General features: G+C 42.2%; 1 protein-coding gene across 3 annotated transcripts in view; it reads left to right on the top strand.

The window, feature by feature from the left end:
• Window positions 1-23,610, top strand: part of LOC135509202 (protein BANP-like) — a 73,876-nt gene that overhangs the window by 9,841 nt on the left and 40,425 nt on the right. For all 3 annotated transcript variants that reach the window (XM_064929657.1, XM_064929658.1, XM_064929659.1), the window contains exons 7-9: window positions 7,669-7,908; window positions 19,049-19,210; window positions 22,086-22,198. In XM_064929657.1, coding sequence (XP_064785729.1) covers window positions 7,669-7,908; window positions 19,049-19,210; window positions 22,086-22,198 — 515 coding nt within the window. The remainder of the gene's footprint in view (window positions 1-7,668; window positions 7,909-19,048; window positions 19,211-22,085; window positions 22,199-23,610) is intronic.

Here is a 23,610-nt window from a genome sequence, read left to right as displayed (position 1 = left end):
CAGGTGAGTGTTGACAAGGACAAGTCTGGAGATCACTCTGTCATGCTGATTGAGTTCGAATAACAGACTGGAAGCTTCAAAAGGAGGGTGGTGCTCTGAATCATTGTTCTTCCTCAGTCAAACATGGTTACCTGCAAGGAAACATGTGCCGTCATCATTGCTTTGCACAAAAAGGGCTTCACAGGCAAGGATATTGCTGCCAATAAGATTGCACCTAAATCAACCATTTATTGGATCAGCAAGATCTTCAAGGAGAGTGGTTCAATTGTTGTGAAGAAGGCTTCAGGGTGCCCAAGAAAGTCCACCAAGAGCCAGGACCGTCTCCTAAAGTTGATTCAGCTGCGGGATCGGGGCACCACCAGTACAGAGCTTGCTCAGGAATGGCAGCAGGCAAGTGTGAGTGCATCTGCACGCACAGTGAGGAGAAGACTTTTGGAGGATGGCCTGGTGTCAAGAAGGGCAGCAAAGAAGCCACTTCTCTCCAGGAAAAACATCAGGGACAGACTGCTATTCTGCAAAAGGTACAGGGATTGGACTGCTGAGGACTGGGGTAAAGTCATTTTCTCTGATGAATCCCCTTTCCGATTGTTTGGGGCATCCGGAAAAAAAGCTTTCTGGAGAAGACAAGGTGAGCGCTACCATCAGTCCTGTGTCATGCCAACAGTAAAGCATCCTGAGACCATTCATGTGTGGGGTTGGTTCTCAGCCAAGGGAGTGGGCTCAATCACAATTTTTCCGAAGAACACAGCCATGAATAAAGAATGGTACCAACACATCCTCTGAGAGCAACTTCTCCTAACCATCCAGGAACAGTTTAGTGACGAACAATGCCTTTTCCAGCATGATGGAGCACCTTGCCATAAGGCAAAAGTGATAACGAAGTGGCTCGGGAACAAAACATCGATATTTTGGGTCCATGGCCAGGAAATTCCCCAGACCTCAATCCCATTGAGAACTTGTGGTCAATCCTCAAGAGGCGGGTGGACAAACAAAACCCCACAAATTCTGACAAACTCCAAGCATTGTTTATGTAAGAATGGGCTGCCATCAGTCAGCATGTGGCCGAGAAGTTAATTGACAGCATGCCAGGGTGGCTTGCAGAGGTCTTGAAAAAGGGTCAACACTGCAAATATTGACTCTTTGCATCCATGACTAACACCTGTCTTGGTGTATAATGGTGCTGTGTTGGGATGTTTCACTCTTTATCATTACCAGCATAGACATCTGTGGTGAGGCATCTTTGGTAGCTATTGTCTCACTAGGACTGTTTTGAAGTCCTCGAGGATGATGTCTCACTCTGTCGGGACTCAGTGGCTTTCCCGGTGGTCATGGAGAAGCCTGAGGAGAGGAAAGGCTTCTGACTGCAGCGCATGCTGTTGTTTTTGGTATTGTTGTTTGGGCTGTTTTGAGTGGTTTCTTGGAGTTCCTTCGTTAGCATACATTCATTCATTTGCAGATGCGAGTTTCCATGACAATGTGTTTTAGTCAGCATTAGCCGAAGGGCACCATGTTTTTCTTAAAAAGGAAACATGCATGCCTGGGTGTATGTGCGCGATCCTTCGACTTCCCTGCATTTTACTCTCAATGTCACTGTCAGCTGTCTGCCTCTCCACACCTCTCCATAGACAAAGTGAGCTCTCAGGTTACTACTCTTTTTATATAGATTTAAAATAGGCAGTCGGTTGTTTCACTGATAGGTTCCTTGTTGAACTCTGTAATGCTCCATGGAGGTGTCATGCTAATGTTTGAGAATGTCACAACAAACGCTCATAATTACCTCCAGAACTGTATGCCGGTGTAGTCTTGATGCTCACCAGAAGGCTGTGCTGTGGTATCAGCAAATCAGAGGTTAGGAAGGTGTAGGCCTATCTGAAGTTTCAGTGCATGCGCTGTGGGATCTGTGTATATAGGAAGACTACAAAAATACATATTCATAAAACATTGAGCCCAAAAACCCTCACACATGAAGAGGCGTTTGATATATTACAGCTGCTCTCCCTGAGAGAGACACACAGACAGACAGACACAGACAGACAGACAGACAGACACAGACAGACACAGACACAGACAGACACAGACACAGACAGACACAGACAGACAGACAAAGACAGACACAGACAGACAGACAGTACCAGTCAAAAGTTTGGACACCTACTCATTCCAGGGTTTTTCTTTATTTGGACTATTTTCTACATTGTAGAATAATAGTGAAGACATCAAAACTATGAGATAACACATGAAATCATGTCGTAACCAAAAAAGTGTTGAACAAATCTAAATATATTTTTGATTCTTCAAAGTACCTCCCTTTGCCTTGATGACAGCTTTGCACACGCTTGGCATTCTCTCAACCAGCTTCACCTGGAATGCTTTTCCAACAGTCTGGAAGGAGTTGCTGAGCACTTGTTGGCTGCTTTTCCTCCACTCTGTGGTCCATCTCATCCCAAACCATCTCAATTGGGTTGCGCTCGGGTGATTGTGGTGGACAGATCATCTGATACAGCACTCATCACTCTCCTTCTTGGTAAAATAACTCTTACACAGCCTGGAGGTGTGTTGGATTGTTGTCCCTTTAAAAAACAAATGATAGTCCCACTAAGCGCAAACCAAATGGGATGGCGTATCGCTGCAAAATGCTGTGGTAGCCATGCAACTTGAATTCTAAATAAATCACAGAGGGTGTCACCAACAAAGCACCATCACACCTCCTCCATGCTTCATGGTGGGGACCACACATGCAGAGATAATCCGTTTACCTACTCTGTGTCTCACAAAGACACAAATCTCAAAAATCTCACATTTGGACCAAAGGACATATTTCCACCGGTCTAATGTTCATTGCTCGTGTTTCTTGGCCCAAGCAAGTTTCTTCTTATTGGTGTCCTTTAGTAGTGGTTTATTTGCAGCAATTCGACCATGAAGGCCTGAATCACACAATCTCCTCTGTACAGTTGATGTTGAGATGTGTCTGTTATTTGAACTCTGTGAAACATTTGTTTGGGCTGCAATTTGAGGCTGGTAACTCTAATGAACGTATCCTCTGCAGCAGATGTAACTCTGGGTCATCAATTCCTGTGGCAGTCCTCATGGGAGACAGTTTCATGATGGGGCTTGATGGTTTTTGCGACTACACTTGAAGAAACTTAAAAGTTCTTGACATTTTCCGTATTGACTGACCTTCATGTCTTAAAGTAATGATGAACTGTTGTTTCTCTTAGCTTATTTGAGCTGTTCTTGCCATAATATGGACATTGTCTTTTACCAAATAGAGCAATATTCTGTATTCCACCCCAACCTTGTCACAACACAACTGATTGGCTTAAACACATTAAAAATGAAAGAAATTCCACAAAATTAACTTTTAAGAAGGCACACCTTTTAATTGAAATGCATTCCAGGTGACAAGCTCGTGAAGCTGGTTGAGGGAATGAGTGTGCAAAGCTGTCATTGAGGCAAACGATGACTACTTTGAGAAATATCAAGTATATTTGGATTTGTTTAACACTTTTTTGGTTACTACATGATTCCATATGTGTTATTTCATAGTTTTGATGTCTTCACTATTACTCTACAATGTAGAAAATAGTAAAAATAAAGAAAAACCCTTGAATGAGTAGGTGTGTCCAAACATTTGACTGGTACCATATATACTATACACTATACACTATACTATACATACAGTCAGTCAGTCAGTTGAAGTTGGAAGTTTACATACAGTGCCTTGCGAAAGTATTCGGCCCCCTTGAACTTTGCGACCTTTTTCCACATTTCAGGCTTCAAACATAAAGATATAAAACTGTATTTTTTTGTGAAGAATCAACAACAATTGGGACACAATCATGAAGTGGAACGACATTTATTGGATATTTCAAACTTTATTAACAAACAAAAACTGAAAAATTGGGCGTGCAAAATTATTCAGCCCCCTTAAGTTAATACTTTGTAGCGCCACCTTTTGCTGTGATTACAGCTGTAAGTCGCTTGGGGTATGTCTCTATCAGTTTTGCACATCGAGAGACTGACATTTTTTCCCATTCTTCCTTGCAAAACAGCTCGAGCTCAGTGAGGTTGGATGGAGAGCATTTGTGAACAGCAGTTTTCAGTTCTTTCCACAGATTCTCGATTGGATTCAGGTCTGGACTTTGACTTGGCCATTCTAACACCTGGATATGTTTATTTTTGAACCATTCCATTGTAGATTTTGCCTTATGTTTTGGATCATTGTCTTGTTGGAAGACAAATCTCCGTCCCAGTCTCAGGTCTTTTGCAGACTCCATCAGGTTTTCTTCCAGAATGGTCCTGTATTTGGCTCCATCCATCTTCCCATTGATTTTTAACCATCTTCCCTGTCCCTGCTGAAGAAAAGCAGGCCCAAACCATGATGCTGCCACCACCATGTTTGACAGTGGAGATGGTGTGTTCAGGGTGATGAGCTGTGTTGCTTTTAAGCTAAACATAACGTTTTGCATTGTTGCCAAAAAGTTCAATTTTGGTTTCATCTGACCAGAGCACCTTCTTCCACATGTTTGGTGTGTCTCCCAGGTGGCTTGTGGCAAACTTTAAATGACACTTTTTATGGATATCTTTAAGAAATGGCTTTCTTCTTGCCACTCTTCCATAAAGGCCAGATTTGTGCAATATACGACTGATTGTTGTCCTATGGACAGAGTCTCCCACCTCAGCTGTAGATCTCTGCAGTTCATTCAGAGTGATCATGGGCCTCTTGGCTGCATCTCGGATCAGTCTTCTCCTTGTGTGAGCTGAAAGTTTAGAGGGACGGCCAGGTCTTGGTAGATTTGCAGTGGTCTGATACTCCTTCCATTTCAATATTATCGCTTGCACAGTGCTCCTTGGGATGTTTAAAGCTTGGGAAATCTTTTTGTATCCAAATCCGGCTTTAAACTTCTTCACAACAGTATCTCGGACCTGCCTGGTGTGTTCCTTGTTCTTCATGATGCTCTCTGCGCTTTTAACGGACCTCTGAGACTATCACAGTGCAGGTGCATTTATACGGAGACTTGATTACACACAGGTGGATTGTATTTATCATCATTAGTCATTTAGGTCAACATTGGATCATTCAGAGATCCTCACTGAACTTCTGGAGAGAGTTTGCTGCACTGAAAGTAAAGGGGCTGAATAATTTTGCACGCCCAATTTTTCAGTTTTTGATTTGTTAAAAAAGTTTGAAATATCCAATAAATGTCGTTCCACTTCATGATTGTGTCCCACTTGTTGTTGATTCTTCACAAAAAAATACAGTTTTATATCTTTTTGTTTGAAGCCTGAAATGTGGCAAAAGGTCACAAAGTTCAAGGGGGCCGAATACTTTCGCAAGGCACTGTACACCTTAGCCACATACTTTTAAACTCAGTTTTTCATAATTCCTGACATTTAATCCTAGTAACAATTCCCTGTCTTAGGTCAATTAGGATCAACACTTTATTTTAAGAATGTGAAATGTCAGAATAATAGTATAGTGATTTATTTCAGCTTTTATTTCTTTCATCACTTTCCACATTCACATTCCCAGTGGGTCAGAAATTTACATACACTCAATTAGTATTTGGTCACATTGCCTTTAAATTGTTTAATTCTGGTCAAACGTTTCGGGCAGCCTTCAACGTGCTTCCCACAGTAAGTTGGGTGAATTTTGGCCCATTCTTCCTAACAGAGCTGGTGTAACGGAGTCCGGTTTTTAGGCCTCCTGCTCGCAGCACACACTTTTTCAGTTCTGCTCTCAAAGTTTCTATGGGATTGAGGTCAGGGCTTTGTAATGGCCATTCCAATATCTTGACTTTGTTGTCCTTAAGCCATTTTGTCACAACTTTGGAAGTATGATTGGGGTCATTGTCCATTTGGAAGACCCATTTGCGACCAAGCTTTAACTTCCTGACTGATGTCTTGAGATGTTGCTTCGATATATCCACATCATTTTTGGAGCAGTGGCTTCTTCCTTGCTGAGTGGCCTTTCAGGTTGTCAATATATGACTCGTTTTACTGTGGATATAGATACTTTTGTACCTGTTTCCTCAAGCATCTTCACAAGGTCCTTTGCTGTTGTTCTGGGATTGATTTGCACTTTTTGAACCAAACTGCTTTCATCTCTAAGAGACAGAGCCCGTCTCCTTCCTGAGCGTTATGACGGTTGTGTGGTCCCATGGTGTTTATACTTGCGTACTATTGTTTGGTACCTTCAGGCGTTTGGAAATTGCTCCCAAGGATGAACCAGACTTGTGGAGGTCTACAATTGTTTTTCTGAGGTCTTGGCTAATTTCTTTTGATTTTCCCATGATGTCAAGCAGAGAGGCACTGAGTTTGAAGTAAGGCTTTGAAATACATCCACAGGTACACCCCCAATTGACTCAAATGATTTCAATTAGCCTATCAGAAGCTTCTAAAGCCATGACATAATTTTCTGGAATTTTCCAACTGTTTAAAGGCACAGTCAACTTAGTGTTTGTAAACGTCTAACACACTGGAATTGTGATACATTGAATTGTAAGTGAAATAATCTGTCTGTAAACAATTGTTTGAAAAATTACTTGTCATGCGCAAAGTAGATGTCCTAACCGACTTGCCAAAACTATAGTTTGTTAACAAGGAATTTGTGGAGTGGTTTAAAAACAAGTTTTAATGACTCCAACATATGTGTATGTGATCTTCCGACTTCAACTGTATATACTACCGTTCACAATTTTGGGGTCACTGAGAAATGTCCTCTTTTTTTTTTTTTTTTTTTTAAAGGAAAGCACATTTTTTTTGTCATTTTTTAAAATTAACATCAAATTGGTCAGAAATACAGTGTAGATATTGTTAATGTTGTAAATTACTATTGTATCTGGAAAAGGCATCACTGGTTACACACTTAATGAAGCTGCCAGTTGAGGACTTGTGAGGCGTCTGTTTCTCAAACTAGACACTCTTATGTACTTGTCCTCTTGTGCACTGGGGCCTCCCACTCCTCTTTCTATTCTGGTTAGAGCCAGTTTGCACTGTTCGGTTAATGGAGTATTACGCAGCGTTGTACGATATCTTCAGTTTCTTGGTAATTTCTAGCATGGAATAGCCTTCATTTCTCAGAACAATAATAGGCCGACGAGTTTCAGAAGAAAGTTCTTTGTTTCTGGCCATTTTGAGCCTGTAATCAAACCCACAAATGCTGAATCTCCAGATACTCAACTAGTCTAAAGAAGGCCTGTTTTATTGCTTCTTTAAATCAGCACAACAGTTTTCAGCTGTGCTAACATAATTGTAAAAGGGTTTTCTTATGATCAATTAGCTTTTACAGTGATTTAAACTTGGATTAGTTAAGACAAAGTGCCATTGGAACACATGAGTGATGGTCGCTGATAATGTGCCTCTGTATGCCTATGCAGATATTCCATTAATAATCTGCCGTTTCCAGCTACGATATTAATTTACAACATTAACAATGTCCACACTGTATTTCTGATCACTTTGATTTTATTTTAGTGGAGAAAAATGTGCTTTTCTTCCAAAAACAAGAACATTTCAGAGTGACCTCAGACTTATGAACTGTAGTGTGTGTGTCTGTGTGTTTTTTTTAGTATAGAAACAGACCCACATATACAACAGGCTGGGAGCAGCTTTAGGGGTTTTATCATGACCATTATTCTCCCATCCATGCCCCCTCTTTCTTTATAGATGACTACCCAGCAGGTACGTGGCTTGGCGACGAGAACAATGCAGAGATGCGCGTACGCTGCCCGGTGTCGCCGGGCGACATGCTCCACATCAGCACCAACTGCCGCACGGCAGAGAAGATGGCACTGACACTGCTGGACTACCTATTCCACCGTGAGGTGCAGGCTATCTCCAACCTGTCTGGCCAGGGCAAGCATGGCAAAAAGCAGCTGGACCCACTCATGATCTATGGCGTACGCTGTGAGTCACGCACACCTTTTCACTCCAATACTCACACTGCTGTTTAACCCTGTACAGGGTTAAAGCTGGTGCGGGGGGTCATACCAAGGGTCATTTAGCTATTTGAATTTTGAAGACCCCTTTAAGTTATACAAAAAAAATATAATACATACATACATACATACATATATATACACATACATACATATATATATATTTATATCTACACAACCGTTCAGAAGTTTGGTGTCACTTAGAAATGTCCTTGTTTTTGAAAGAAAAGCAACATTTTTTGTCCATTTTAAAATAATATCAAATTGTTTAGAAATTTTATTTCACCTTTATTTAACCAGGTAGGCAAGTTGAGAACAAGTTCTCATTTACAATTGAGACCTGGCCAAGATAAAGCAAAGCAGTTTGACACATACAACGACACAGAGTTACACATGGAGTAAAACAAACATACAGTCAATAATACAGTATAAACAAGTCTATATATGATGTGAGCAAATGAGGTGAGATAAGGGAGGTAAAGGCAAAAAAAGGCCATGGTGACAAAGTAAATACAATATAGCAAGTAAAACACTGGAATGGTAGATTTGCAGTGTAAGAAAGTGCAAAGTAGAAATAAAAATAATGGGGTGCAAAGGAGCAAAATAAATAAATAAAATAATTACAGTAGGGAAAGAGGTAGTTGTTTGGGCTAAATTATAGGTGGGCTATGTACAGGTGCAGTAATCTGTGAGCTGCTATGACAGCTGGTGCTTAAAGCTAGTGAGGGAGATAAGTGTTTCCAGTTTCAGAGATTTTTGTAGTTCGTTCCTGTCATTGGCAGCAGAGAACTGGAAGGAGAGGTGGCCAAAGAAATAATTGGTTTTGGGGGTGACCAGAGAGATATACCTGCTGGAGCGCGTGCTACAGGTGGGTGATGCTATGGTGACCCGCGAGCTGAGATAAGGGGGGACTTTACCTAGCAGGGTCTTGTAGATGACATGGAGCCAGTGGGTTTGGCGACGAATATGAAGCGAGGGCCAGCCAACGAGAGCGTACAGGTCGCAATGGTGGGTAGTATATGGGGCTTTGGTGACAAAACGGATTACACTGTGATAGACTGCATCCAATTTGTTGAGTAGGGTATTGGAGGCTATTTTGTAAATGACATTGCCGAAGTTGAGGATTGGTAGGATGGTCAGTTTTATAAGGGTATGTTTGGCAGCATGAGTGAAGGATGCTTTGTTGCGAAATAGGAAGCCAATTCTAGATTTAATTTTGGATTGGAGATGTTTGATGTGGGTCTGGAAGGAGAGTTTACAGTCTAACCAGACACCAAAGTATTTGTAGTTGTCCATGTATTCTAAATCAGAACCGTCCAGAGTAGTGATGTTGGACAGGCGGGCAGGTGCAGGCAGAGATCGGTTGAAGAGCATGCATTTAGTTTTACTTGTATTTAAGAGCAATTGAAGGCCACGGAAGGAGAATTGTATGGCATTGAAGCTTGCCTGGAGGGTTGTTAAAAGTGTCCAAAGAAGGGCCAGAAGTATACAGAATGGTGTCATCTGCGTAGAGGTGGATCAGAGACTCACCAGCAGCAAGAGCGACATCATTGATGTATACAGAGAAGAGAGTCGGTCCAAGAATTGAACCCTGTGGCACCCCCATAGAGACTGCCAGAGGTCCGGACAGCAGACTCTCCGATTTGACACACTGAACTCTATCAGAGAAGTAGTTGGTGAACCAGGCGAGGCAATCATTTGAGAAACCAAGGCTGTCGAGTCTGCCGATGAGGATGTGGTGATTGACAGAGTCGAAAGCCTTGGCCAGATCAATGAATACGGCTGCACAGTAATGTTTTTTATCGATGGCGGTTAAGATATCGTTTAGGACCTTGAGCGTGGTTGAGGTGCACCCATGACCAGCTCTGAAACCAGATTGCATAGCAGAGAAGGTATGGTGAGATTCGAAATGGTCGGTAATCTGTTTGTTGACTTGGCTTTCGAATACCTTAGAAAGGCAGGGTAGGATAGATATAGGTCTGTAGCAGTTTGGGTCAAGAGTGTCCCCCCCCTTTGAAGAGGGGGATGACCGCAGCTGCTTTCCAATCTTTGGGGATCTCCGACGACACGAAAGAGAGGTTGAACAGGCTAGTAATAGGGGTGGCAACAATTTCGGCAGATCATTTTAGAAAGAAAGGGTCCAGATTGTCTAGCCCGGCTGATTTGTAGGGGTCCAGATTTTGCAGCTCTTTCAGAACATCAGCTGATTGGATTTGGGAGAAGGAGAAATGGGGAAGGCCTGGGCGAGTGGGGGATGCAGTGCTGTTGACTGGGGTAGGAGTAGCCAGGTGGAAAGCAGGCCAGCCGTAGAAAATTGCTTATTGAAATTCTCAATTATGGTGGATTTATCAGTGGTTACAGTGTTTCCCATCTTCAGTGCAGTGGGCAGCTGGGAGGAGGTGTTCTGCTTGAAAAAGCTAGCCTTGGCTTTTCTAACTGCATGTGTACAATGGTTTCTAGCTTCTCTGAACAGCTGCATATCACGGGGGGCTGTTCGATGCTAATGCAGAACGCCATAGGATGTTTTTGTGTTGGTTAAGAGCAGTCAGGTCTGGTGAAACCAAGGGCTATATCTGTTCCTGGTTCTAAATGTCTTGAGTGTGGGGCATGCTTATTTAAGATGGTTCTTAAGGCATTTAAAAAAAATAACCAGGCATCCTCTACTGATGGGATGAGATCAATATCCTTCCAGTATACCCCGGCCAGGTCGATTAGAAAGGCCTGCTCGCTGAATTGTTTCAGGGAGCGTTTGACAGTGATGAGTGGAGGTTGTTTGACCGCTGACCCATTACGGATGCAGGCAATGAGGCAGTGATCGCTGAGATCTTGGTTGAAGACAGCAGAGGTGTATTTAGAGGGCAAGTTGGTTAGGATGATATCTATGAGGGTGCCCGTGTTTAAGGCTTTGGGGAGGTACCTGGTAGGTTCATTGATAATTTGTGTGGGATTCAGGGCATCAAGCTTAGATTGTAGGATGGCTGGGGTGTTAAGCATGTTCCAGTTTAGGTCGCCTAGCTGCACGAGCTCTGAAGATAGATGGGGGGCAATCAGTTCACTTATGGTGTCCAGAGCACAGCTGGGGGCAGAGGGTGGTCTATAGCAGGCGGCAACGGTGAGAGACTTGTTTTTAGAGAGGTGGATTTTTAAAAGTAGAAGTTCAAATGGTTTGGGTACAGACCTGGATAGTCGGACAGAACTCTGCAGGCTATCTTTGCAGTAGATTGCAACACCGCCCCCTTTGGAAGTTCTATCTTGTCTGAAAATGTTGTAGTTTGGGATGAAAATTTCAGAATTTTTGGTGGTCTTCCTAAGCCAGGATTCAGACACAGCTAGAACATCCGGGTTGTCAGAGTTTGCTAAAGCAGTGAATATAACAAACTTAGGGAGGAGGCTTCTAATGTTAACATGCATGAAACCAAGGCTATTACGGTTACAGAAGTCATCAAAAGAGAGCGCCTGGGGAATAGGAGTGGAGCTAGGCACTGCAGGGCCTGGATTCACCTCTACAGAGGAACAGAGGAGGAGTAGGATAAGGGTACGGCTAAAAGCAATAAGAATTGGTCGTCTGGAACGTCTGGAACAGAGAGTAAAAGGAGGTTTCTGGGGGCGATAAAATAGCTTCAAGATTTAATGTACAGACAAAGGTATGGTAGTATGTGAATACAGTGGAGGTAAACCTAGGTATTGAGTGATAATGAGAGAGATATTGTCTCTGGAAACATCATTGAAACCAGGAGATGTCATCGCATGTGTGGGTGGTGGAACTAATAGGTTGGATAAGTTATAGTATAGCAGGACTAGAGGCTCTACAGTGAAATAAGCCAATAAACACTATCCTGAACAGCAATGGACAAGGCATATTGACATTAAGGAGAGGCATGCTTAGTCGAGTGATCAAAAGGGTCCAGTGAGTAGTGAGGTTGGTCGGGGTCACGGCGATTTAGACAGCTAGCCGGGCCATCGGTAGCAAGCTAGCATAGGATGGAGGTCTGTTATTAGCCACCTCGTACGTTTCCGTCGGTAGGATTAGTGGGGTTCCGTGTGGTGGAGGGGATGAATCCAATTCACACACACACAAAAAAACAATAGATATAGTTATAGAGGCCTAAGAAAAAAATGTAATAATAATAAAATTAAAATAAAAAATAAAAAAAATATATATATATATAAAATAAATTGTCCGATAGGTCTATTCAGATAGCAGCCGATAAGACAGCTAACGGTTAGCGGACCGCAGATGGGCGTTCAGGTAACGTCGCGATGTCTACAGTGTAGACATTGTTAATATTGTAAATTACTATTGTAGCTGGAAATGGCTGATTGTTAATGGAATATCTACATAGGCTAACAGAGGCACATTATCAGTAACCATCACTCCTGTGTTCCAATGGCACGTTGTGTTAGCTAATCCAAGTTTATAATTTTAAAAGGCTAATTGATCATTAGAAAACTCTTTTGCAATTATGTTAGCACCTCTGGAAACTGTTGTGCTGATTTAAAGAAGCAATAAAACTGTCCTTTAGACTAGTTGAATATCTGGAGCATCAGCATTTATGGGTTCGATTACAGGCTCGAAATGGCCAGAAACAAAGACTTTCTTCTGAAACTCGTCAGTCTATTCTTGTTCTGAGAAATTTAGGCTATTCCATGTGAGAAATTGCCAAGAAACTGAAGATCTCGTACAACGCTGTGTACTACTCCCTTCAAAGAACAGCGAGAGAACAAGTATATTAGAGTGTCTAGTTTGAGAAACAGATGCCTCACAAGTCCTCAATTGGCAGCTTCATTAAATAGTACCCGCAAAACACCAGTCTCAAGGTCAACAGTGAAGAGGCGACTCCGGGATGCTGGCCTTCTAGGCAGAGTTGCAAAGCAAAGGCCATATCTCAGACTGGCCAATAAAAATTAAAGATTAAGATGGGCAAAAGAACACAGACACTGGACAGAGGAAGATTGGAAAAAGTGTATTGGACAGACTAAAGTTTGATGTGTTTGGATCACAAAGAAAAACATTTGTGAGACGCAGAATTTTTTTTACATTTGCTGGAGCAGTGCTTGATGCCATCTGTCAAGCAATGTGGTGGTCTAGGGGTGCTTTGGTGGTTGTAAAGTGGGAGATTTGTACAGAGTAAAAGGGATCTTGAAGAAGGAAGGCTATCACTCCATTTTTCAATGCCATGCCATACCCTGTGGACGGTGCTTAATTGGAGCCTATTTCCTCCTAGAACAGGACAGTGATCAAAAGCACAGCTCCAAACTATGCAATAACTATTTAGGGAAGAAGCAGTCAGCTGGTATTCTGTCTATAATGGTGTGGCCAGCACAGTCACCAGATCTCAACTCTATTGAGCTGTTGTTGGAACACCTCCCTATCCAACTTGTGGGAGGGGCTTCAGGAAGCATGGGTAAGTCTCCTCAGATTACCTCACCAAATTGACAACTACAATGCCAAAGGTCTTCAAGGCTGTAATTGCTGCAAATGGAGGATTCTTTGGCGAAAGCTAATTTTGAAGGACACAATTATTATTTAAATTAAAAATCATTATTTATAAACGTCTTGATTATGTTTCCTATTCATTTTACAACTCCTTTCATGTATGTTTTCATTGAAAACAAGGACATTTCGAAGTGACCCCAAACTTTTGAACGGTAGTGTATAAATGTGTGTATATCTATGCATGTATGTGTATATATGTACAAGTCAAAACTATGAAATAACACATATGGAATCATGTAGTAACCAAAAAAGTGTTAAACAAATCAAAATATATTTTATATATTTATATTATATTTGAGATTCTTCAAAGTAGACAGCTTTGCACACTTGTCATGTTCTCAACCAGCTTAATAATGGCCCCGGAGGGGATGGCTGCTGTTTAACGAGCTCTTAACCAGCTATGCTATTTTTCTTTTCTTTTTTAAACTTATTTTGTACATAATGTTGTTTCTACCATCTCTCTTATGACCAAAAATAACTTATGTACATCAGAACAGCGAACACCAACCTCGAACTGGACAAAGATTTTCTTTCATTAACGAGTCCAACGAGAAGGATATACTGCTTTTTCAGAATGGGCCCAAATCTCCGTCATTCTCGTGAAGAAAAGACTGAGAAAAAGGGGCGGGGATGTGTGTCTATTAGTCAATAACAGCTGGTGTTGATGTCTAATTTTAAAGAAGTCTCAAGGTATTGCTTGCCTGAGGTAGAGTACCTTATGATAAGCTGTAGACCACACTATCTACCAAGGGAGTTCTCATCTATATTATTTGTAGCCGTCTATTTAGCACCACAAACCGATGCTGCGACTTAGACAGCATTCAACGAGCTGTATAAGGCCATAAGCACACAAGAAAATGCTCATCCAGGAGGGGTGTTCCTAGTGGCCGGGGACTTTAATGCAGGCAAACTTAAATCCGTCTTTCCAAATTTCTACCAGCATGTCACGTGCAACCAGAGGGAAAAAAAACCCTGGACCACTTTTACTCCACACACACAGATGCATACAAAGTTCTCCCTCATCCTCCCATTTGGCATATCTCACCATAATTATATCCTCCTGATTCCTGCTTACAAGCAAAAACTAAAGCAGGAAGTACCAGTGACTCGCTCAATACGGAAGTAGTCAGATAACATGGATGCTACGCTACAGGACTCTTTTTCTAGCACAGATTGGAATGTGTTCCGGGTTTCATCCAATGGCATTGAGTATACCACCTCGGTCATCGGCTTCCTCAATAAGTGCAGTGTCAGTTCCCACAGTGACCATACGTACATATCCCAACCAGAAGCTATGGATTATAGGCAACATCCGCATCGTGCTAAAGGCTAGACCTCCCACTTTTAAGTAGTGAGACACAAATCCAGACCCTTATAAGAAATCCTGCTACACCCTCAGACGAACCATCAAACTGGCAAAGCGTCAATACTACATTGGCTGTGCCACTCGTCGGATGTAGCAGGGCTTGAAAACTATTACAGACTCCAAAGGAAAACCCAGCCGCGTTCTGCCCAGTGACACAAACTTACCAGACGAGCTAAATGCTTTTTATGCTCGATTCGAGGCATGCAACGCTGAAGCATGCATGAGCGCACCAGCTGTTCTAGACGACTGTGTGATAACGCCCTTGGTAGCCGATGTGAGCAAGACCTTAAAACAGGTCAACAGGTTTCTTGGCCCAAGCAAGTCTCTTCTTATTGGTGTAGTAGTTTCTTTGCAGCAATTTGACCATGAATGCCTGAATCACGCAGTCTCCTCTGAACAGTTGATGTTGTGTCTGTCACTGGAACTCTGTGAAGCAGTTATTTGGGCTGCAATCTGAGGTGCAGTTAACTCTAATGAACTTATCCTCTGCAGCAGAGGTAACTCTGGGTCTTCCTTTCCTGTGGCAGTCCTTGTGAGCGCTAGTTTCATCATAGCGCTGGAAGGTTTTTACGACCTCACTTAATTTTCCGTATTGACTGACCTTCATGTCTTAAAGTAATGATGGACTGTTGTTTCTCTTTGCTTATTTGAACTGTTCTGGCCATAATATAGACTTGGTATTTTACCAAATAGGGATATATTCTGTATACCACCTTACCTTGACACAACACATCTGATTGGCTCAAACGCATTAAGAAGGAAATAAAAGATTGCACTATTTAACTTTTAACAAGGCGCACCTGTTAATTGAAATGCATTCCAGGTGATTAGCTCATGAAGCTGGTTGAGAGAATGCTATGAGTGTGCAAACCTGTCATCAAGGCAAAAGCTGTCTACTCTGAAGAATCTCAAATATAAAGTGTATTTTGATTTGTTAAACTTTTTTTGGGTTACTGCATGATTCCATATGTGTTAACACCATAGTGTTGATGTCTTCACTATTATTCTACAATGTAGAAAATAGTAAACATCAAGAAAAACCCTTGAATGAGTAGGTGTGTCCAAACTTTTGACTGGTACTGTGTGTGTATATGCCTATTTGACATGTAGTTTTCAGACCCCTTCCCCTTTTCCACATGTTGTTACATAACAGCCTTATTGTAAAATTGACTACATACTATTTTCCTTATCAATCTATACACCCCACAATGACAAAGTGAAAACAGGTTTCTAGACTTTTTTGCAAATTTGTTAAAAATAAAAAACAGAAATACCTTAATTTACATAAGTATTCAGACCCTTTGCTATGAGACTCAAAGTTGAGCTCAAGTGCATCCTGTTTCGATTGATCATCCAAAATTAAATTAATTGGACATGATTTGGAAAGGCAGCATCCAGGGTAAAGTGCAGAGATCCTTGATGAAAACCTGCTCCAGAGCACTCCGCTCCAGTCTGAGGTCCTAAGGTTCACTTTCCAACTGGACAACGTCCCTAAGCATACAGCCAAGACAACGCAGGAGTGGCTTCGGGACAAGTCTCTGAATGTCCTTGAGTGACCCAGCCAGAGCCTGGATTGAACCATATCAAACATCTTTGGAGAGACCTGAAAATATTTGTGCAGCGATGCTCCCAATCAACCTGACAGAGCTTGAGAGGATCTGCAGAGAAGAATGGGAGAATCTCCCCAAATACAGGTTTGCCATGTTTGTAGCATCATACCCAAGAAGACTTGATGCTGTAATCACTGCCAAAGGTGCAAAGTACTGAGTAAAGGGTCTAAATACTTGTGTAAATGTTATATTTGAGTTTTTAAATTATTTTTTTTAAATAAATTTGCAAACATTTAAAAAAAACAGTTTTTGCTTTGTCATTATGGGGTATTATTGTGGGTAGATTGATGAGGATTAAAAAAAAATCTGTTTTAGAATAAGGCTATAACGTAACAAAATGTGGAAAAAGTCAAGGGGTCTGAATACTTTCCGAATGCACTGTAATCCCTTATTCTTAGTACTAAATGGTCTCCATATATACTTCCAGACATTTTTTAAAACTGGTACCGGGGGACCTTCAGACGAGTCTTGTGAGGCCTATTGGTCATCCTGGAGCCAAACGTGTTCATGAGAGTCTCACCTTTCCACAGAGGAGTCATATTAGTGTTTAGTTCAAATTGTTTGAACGCTACGTACAGAAGTTAGCAGATCAGATCTTCCGTCAGACGAGTCCCAAGACACTTGTGGGGTCTAAAAACAAAACTGAGAACACCATCGTGTTCGTGGGAGTCTTTCTTAGAGGGATCATAATAGTTTTGTAGGCCAAACCGTTCAGATGTTAGACAATTCTTTTGAGAAGAACGATTTTCGGGATATCTCATGGTGTGACAAACACCGTTCTGTCACCTTTCACCGCAGATGTGGAAGTGCGACATCGACGGAGGAGGTGGGTTGAGACGCATCCAATGCAAAAAAGGTTTTCTCTAGCTTAAACTGACAGATTATTATGGGGATTTTTGTATTATGCTAATAAGATATCTACAGGGGCGTGGACATTGACTCTATGGGTTAACCAACTGACAGAAAACCAACCAACTAACAGAAAACCAACTAACTGACCATCAAATTCCCTTCCATTGACCAACTGACCATCTCAACCCCTGCTATTGAGCATCTGACCAATCTATCCCCATAGATGTATCATAGGCAGGGTTCAATCACTTCACCCTTTAGCCCTTAGGTTCCCAGCGGAGGGAGACAGCAGATCGGAGGGGAGCCAGGGAAAGGGAGGGCAGACAGCAGAGCCAACGGAGGGGAGACAGCGGAAGGAAGGGAGGGAGGGGATGGAGTGGAGACGGGAGGGAATCCAGTGGAGGGGAAGGGAGCCAGCGGACAGGAGGGAGGGTGGACGTGGCTGAAGGAGTTTTTATTGGGAGTGTGTGTGTGGGGGGGGGGGTGCACAGGAAATGGACTCTGTCACCCCACATGTATTACTGTCTGCCGATCGCAGGTGCTGTGTGTGTGTCTACTTGCCTTGTGTGATGCAGGTGTCTTGTTTTGTGTGTCTATGTAATTCAGGTGCTTGACCTGTGTGTGTGTGTGTGTACCGGTTTCCTCATGCCTTAGTGGATTGGTCACAAACCTTTTCTGGGCCAAGATTATTTTCTGAGTCAAAATGAAGGCCGAGATCTATCACTCAGAATTGTTTTTAAAACATTACTTAAAAAACTTAAGCCTATGTAACATTAACCTCTTAAAAACGGGCCTGAAGCAATGAGGTTTGTGTAGTTGGCTATAGGCTCAATATTGGCTATTCTTAAATAGCCCTGCCAATGTTGTTCTTCTCAGATGATTTTAAAATGATTTTTTAACTATATATTATATCCTATTGCTAAACAACCGACATGTACGTATTTGTGAGTCACCTTTCCACAGAGGTTCATATTAGTGTGTAGTTCAAACTGTTCGGATGCTGCAGACAGAAATTGGCAGATTATATTTTAAAATGTGAGGTATATGATCACACTGGTCATCGATCGTTTATTGCATTACTTGAGGCATAAATTGAAGTCATTTGCATTTAAAAAAATAATCATTTTGAGAATAAGAACCGCTGCACCAAGTCATGTTATACATGTGACCAGAGAACGGGAAATACTTCTCGTTGTTTGAAAGACACATCTGACTTGACCCTCTTTCCACTCTCACAGGGCCCTACACACTCACGGACACTCCAACATACAAACACTCAATTCATCATTTGCTCACACATACATAATATGCACATATATTTATACAGATTTTACACACACGCACAGCCAACCCACTTACATACAATCATCATATACACTGCTGCAGCTCCATGTATCATAAATCCTGATGCCTAGTCACCTTTATGAATGTATTATTCATTCTGTTTCTCTGTGCTATAGAAGTAAAAGTCAAAAATATTTTAGCACTTTAACATATATATTTTTTTAAAACTAAAGTGGGCATAAAATTCAAAATCTATCGAGAGTGAATGTGCTTCTGACATTTTGACAGCTCCGGCAGAGTTGCATTGATAGTGGGACAAGGTTGCACTGTTCAAACTATACACACAGACTTGGTATGAACTGCTGTCCATCCTAAGCAAGGAATGTGACTTATTCTACCTTGTCATGGTGATTTAGCTTAAGTTTAAGATTACAATGGTTCTTAAGTTTGTTAAATTACATGACCCTGAACTCATGTGCCCTCTCATTGGTTTCCTCAGGTCACCTGTTCTATAAGTTTGGCATCACTGAGTCAGATTGGTACCGTATCAAGCAGAGCATCGACTCCAAGTGTCGCACTGCATGGAGACGTAAGCAGCGCGGCCAGAGTCTGGCAGTCAAGAGCTTCTCCAGACGTAGTGCCAACGCACCGGGAAGCTCAGGTAATTTCTGGACATAGCAAGTGTGTGTGTGTGTGTGTCTCACACGCACACATCTTTTCACTTATTTGTATGTAAGGAATCCAGTGAGTAATGCAGAGTGTAGCAGATGGTTATAATCTCCACAACACAACAACGCCTCTTGTCCTCCCCTCCCTGAGATCCATCACCTCTCAACCCTGACCGGAGAGAATGGGACAACAAGGGAAACCCAAATATCCTGTGAGCCCACTGTGTGTATATTGTAGAATCACAGCCCGCTCTCCTCCCAGGCCACACACACCCCACCAGAGCGCACACACCACTATAAAGTAAACACACACACACTACAGAGCAAGTTCTCAAGTCCTCTTAATAAAACTGCTTTGGAATTAAACTAATAGTTTGGAAAGAGGTGGCTGGGCCTGTTTTTAAACAGTTATTTATTAATGAATGGGGAGAGAGGGCTAACACAAAGTACCGTTTCCACGAGCCACCTGGCTCTCGCCTCACTACCAATGACTGGGCTGTGGAGGATTTATATACTGCAATACTTGGACTGTGTCCCAAATGGCAAACTATTCCCTATATGGTGCACTACTTTTCCCAGGGCCCATGGCTCTCTCTGGTCAAATGCAGTGCACTATAGGTAACTGACATAATAAAGGAAACTCCAACATAAAGTGTCTCAACAGAGCATTGGGCCACCGTGAACCAGAACAGCTTCAATGCACCTTGACATAGATTCTACAAGTGTCTGGAACTCTATTGGAGGGATGCGACACCATTGTTCCACAAAAAAATCCATTATTTGGTGTTTTGTCGATGGTGGTGGAAAACACTGTCCCAGGCACTGCTCCAGAATCTCCCATAACTGTTCAACTGTGTTGAGATCTGGTGACGGAGACGACCATGGCATATGGTTTACATCGTTTTCATGCTTATCAACCAATTCAGTGAACACTCTGTGGATGTGGGCATTGTCATCCTATGGGGGGGGGTCAAAGTCATGGTAGCCAAAATAATGCCCACAAATAATGACCTGCCCAGCATTTTTATATATGACCCTAAGCATGATGAGATGTTAATTGCTTAACTCAGGAACTCAGTGTGGAAGCACCTGCTTTCAATATACTTTGTATCCCTCATTTACTCATGCGTGTCCATTATTTTGGCAGTTACCTATATATTTCTTTTTTTAAATTTACCTTTATTTAACTAGGCAAGTCAGTTAAGAACAAATTCTTATTTTCAATGATGGCCTAGGAACAGTGGGTTAATTGCCTGGTCAGGTGCAGAACGACAGATTTGTACCTTGTCAAGCTCGGTGGTTTGAACATGCAACCTTCCGGTTACTAGTCCAACGCTCTAACCACTAGGCTACCCTGCCGCCCCAAGGTAAAGGGTAGGATGGGAGAAAGAACTCTCACTGGCAGGAAACAAAACACATGTCTATGATATGAGCTGCACCAAGCAGATATCTGTGCTACATGTTTTGTCTATCATGATATAATTATTTTGAGTGAATTCTTTAGACCTACTATGTCACTTCTCAGTGTGGTGTGATTTCCTCAATGTAGGCCTCCATCAATCTAGCAACAAAAAAAACATATTCTCATAGCGAGCAGGCACACACGCATGCACCAGTGTAAACACACACACACAGTGAGATAATAGATGAAGCTGTGGTGGGCCGTTGGGGATGTTATGGTGTGTGATTTAGACTGAGTTGTGGGTGTTTAGACTGAGGCAGGGGGTTTATGTTTGACGGCTCATTCATATGTGTGTGTGTGTGTGTTTTGGATTGCTAGCTTGAGAGTCCTTGTGTTTAGACATGCTTGATACAGTGTAAACACACCGCATCACCCAGCAGATGGCCTGTGCTCAGTTTTCCAAAATCCTCTTAAGGCTAAGTTCATCGTTAGAACCTTCGTAGGTGCATCGTTTCCCAAAACCATTGTCACTAAAGTTGCAATTGAACGCTTGTTAATCATCGACTGCCTTAGACCATTCGTTGAGCAGTTAAGTGCATGTTTAGATGCATTTTCTGCAGATCTCTACTAAACAGATTCAAGATGTTTATCTGTCTCTCTGTGACTGCCGATAACTTCAAAACGAAGTTGATTACAAATACAAAGTTACCAATGTCTTTGCAGTTGTTTCAAACAAGTGAATGATAAAAAGATGCTAGAAAACCAAGAATACTGCAATTAAAGATAAATAGCCTACCAAAAGTATAGGCGACATGAGCCTATATATTTCAATGATATTGATATCAATTTCATGTCCATTCAATTTAGTTTTATTTGGCTACTGTCTGTATTTTGTTGCCACAATATATTTGATGACGTGTAGCTAACAGGTGTGCCATATATTGATATAGTGCAATATTATTGGGTAACCATTAGAATAAGCTGCCTCAATATTTGCTGCCATAAGTGCTAATATCTCTGTAGGAGCTGATCCGTCATCAGTATTGTGGAATAATTCTGATGCGGTGATCGGAGAGCAGCACTGCCTTTTCTTTGGAACCTATCATTATCAACACATGCCTCAACAAGGCACTTAGCAAACTTTCTTTCGGCGTGGTGTTTTGGAAAACACATGTTACATCTTCGGCCATTGCAAGAAAGAAATATTGTTAAAACACTCGTAAGCCTAAGTTCCTTTGCTATTGTGAAACCAGGCCATGGGCCGTTGCCAAGTGTTCCTTCAGAGGTGAAAGGGGCTCTTCTTTCAGCCTCCAGGTGTGTGCAAACCCCCCTCCTCCCTCCAACTAATGGATCTGCGGGAGTCTTATCAATTTTCTGATCCTAGATCTGTGACTAAGCTGGTCAATTTCTACCACACCTTAATGTTGTTAACTCATCTGCCCTGTGCTCATGCCCCTCCTCCCTAGAGGGTGGTGCTGTGGTGGAGGCAGCCCAGCAGACTCTACACTACACCCTGGCCAACCAGGCTATCCAGCAGGTCCAGATCCATCGCATAGGAGAGGACGGACAGGTGCAAGTGGTGAGTGTCACTGTCTCCACCCTCTATCTGCGTCTCCTCTCTCCTTCCAGCTCTCATTCCTGCTCTACTGCCCGATTTCTCTGTTAATCTCTCTCATCCTCTTTCACTTTCCTCTGTCTCTAACCAGACCTGTTTCTCTCTCGGGTCTTTTTCTCTTTTTCTCCCCTCTCTGTCATGTCTATCTGTCACTCCTTTCTCTTATCCTCTTTTTTCCCTCTCCTTTTTTGCACTCCCTATCTCTCTGCCTTCTGTCTCGATTCTCTCTGTCTTGTTCTCGTTCTCACTCTCTCCACACACACACACACACACACTCCTCCAGTTTCTTAGTCATCTGAGAGTCCCAGAGTGAGTCTCTTATCTGTGTTGTGTGGGTAGATCACCTCACCCTACTATACTCAGACTGTCCACCACTCCACAGGAAGACAGTCTGTCAATGAAGCAGAGTTCCATCATGCTCAGGGATTCGATTGAACAACCTTATACAGCTGTAGGCGCCAGAGGTCACACTCAGGCCCACCACATCACTATGGGTGGGTGGGCCAACAGGAAGTAACCTGTGTTTGATCAATTTCTGTTCCCTGTGCACCTTCATTGAGTCACACTGTGGCTCTATTCCAATGTCCACACTATTACTTAGTATCAAGAAATGTTCTTTGACCTTTTCAGTGTTAATGAGGGAAAGAACCGACAAGTAAATCTTATGTATCCAATTCAAATGTGTTGATGCCCAACTAAGGAGCAAATACTATAATCTCACCACTTCCACCGGGCGGGACTGTGTTACTGAGGGAAGCAGCAGCTTGATAGCCTGAATGCCAGTCTGTTTGTGCTATCATGCCAACTCATGCCAAAATTATGTGTATAAGCTATTTGAAGATTGCTGTGAGGCCAGTCAGACTGTTTGGCGTGATAATGACAGCAAAATAGTTGGCAAGAGCACAAACAGATCTGAAACCAGGCTAGGAGGTTGAATCTATCGTAAATGTTTATACGCGGGAATAGAGGCAGAGAGCGTTGCGGAAAGTGCTGTTAACATTATAATCTCTATCATGTCTGTGACCTGTATATACTCCAACGCTTTCTCAAAAGTCTGGAACCGGTTTCTCAAAAATGGCGAGTGTAGTAATGCATAAAAACATTACACAATTGTCAGACTTTTCGATTGATCTTCCTGGTAAACTCCTACTCTGCTTTTATTCAAAGATGATCAGTCCCTCGTGTTATTAAAGAGGAAGGGGGAGGAGAGGAAGTAGTATCAGGGAGTAGACTTGGGTTCAAATACTATTTGAACTAATGTAAATACTCAAACTGTTTTTAATTGAGCTTGTCTGGCTTAATGGACAAATGTAGTAGGTGGAGTTTGCAGTTTTAGTCCTATCTGGCACTCTAGAGCAAACGTTCAAAGTACATTT

The sequence above is a fragment of the Oncorhynchus masou genome, chromosome 22 (genome assembly GCF_036934945.1).
Source record: "Oncorhynchus masou masou isolate Uvic2021 chromosome 22, UVic_Omas_1.1, whole genome shotgun sequence".
Lineage (NCBI taxonomy): Eukaryota > Metazoa > Chordata > Actinopteri > Salmoniformes > Salmonidae > Oncorhynchus > Oncorhynchus masou.
The sequence above is the reverse complement of the archived record's forward strand: the minus strand, read 5'-3'. Positions and strand labels throughout refer to the sequence as shown.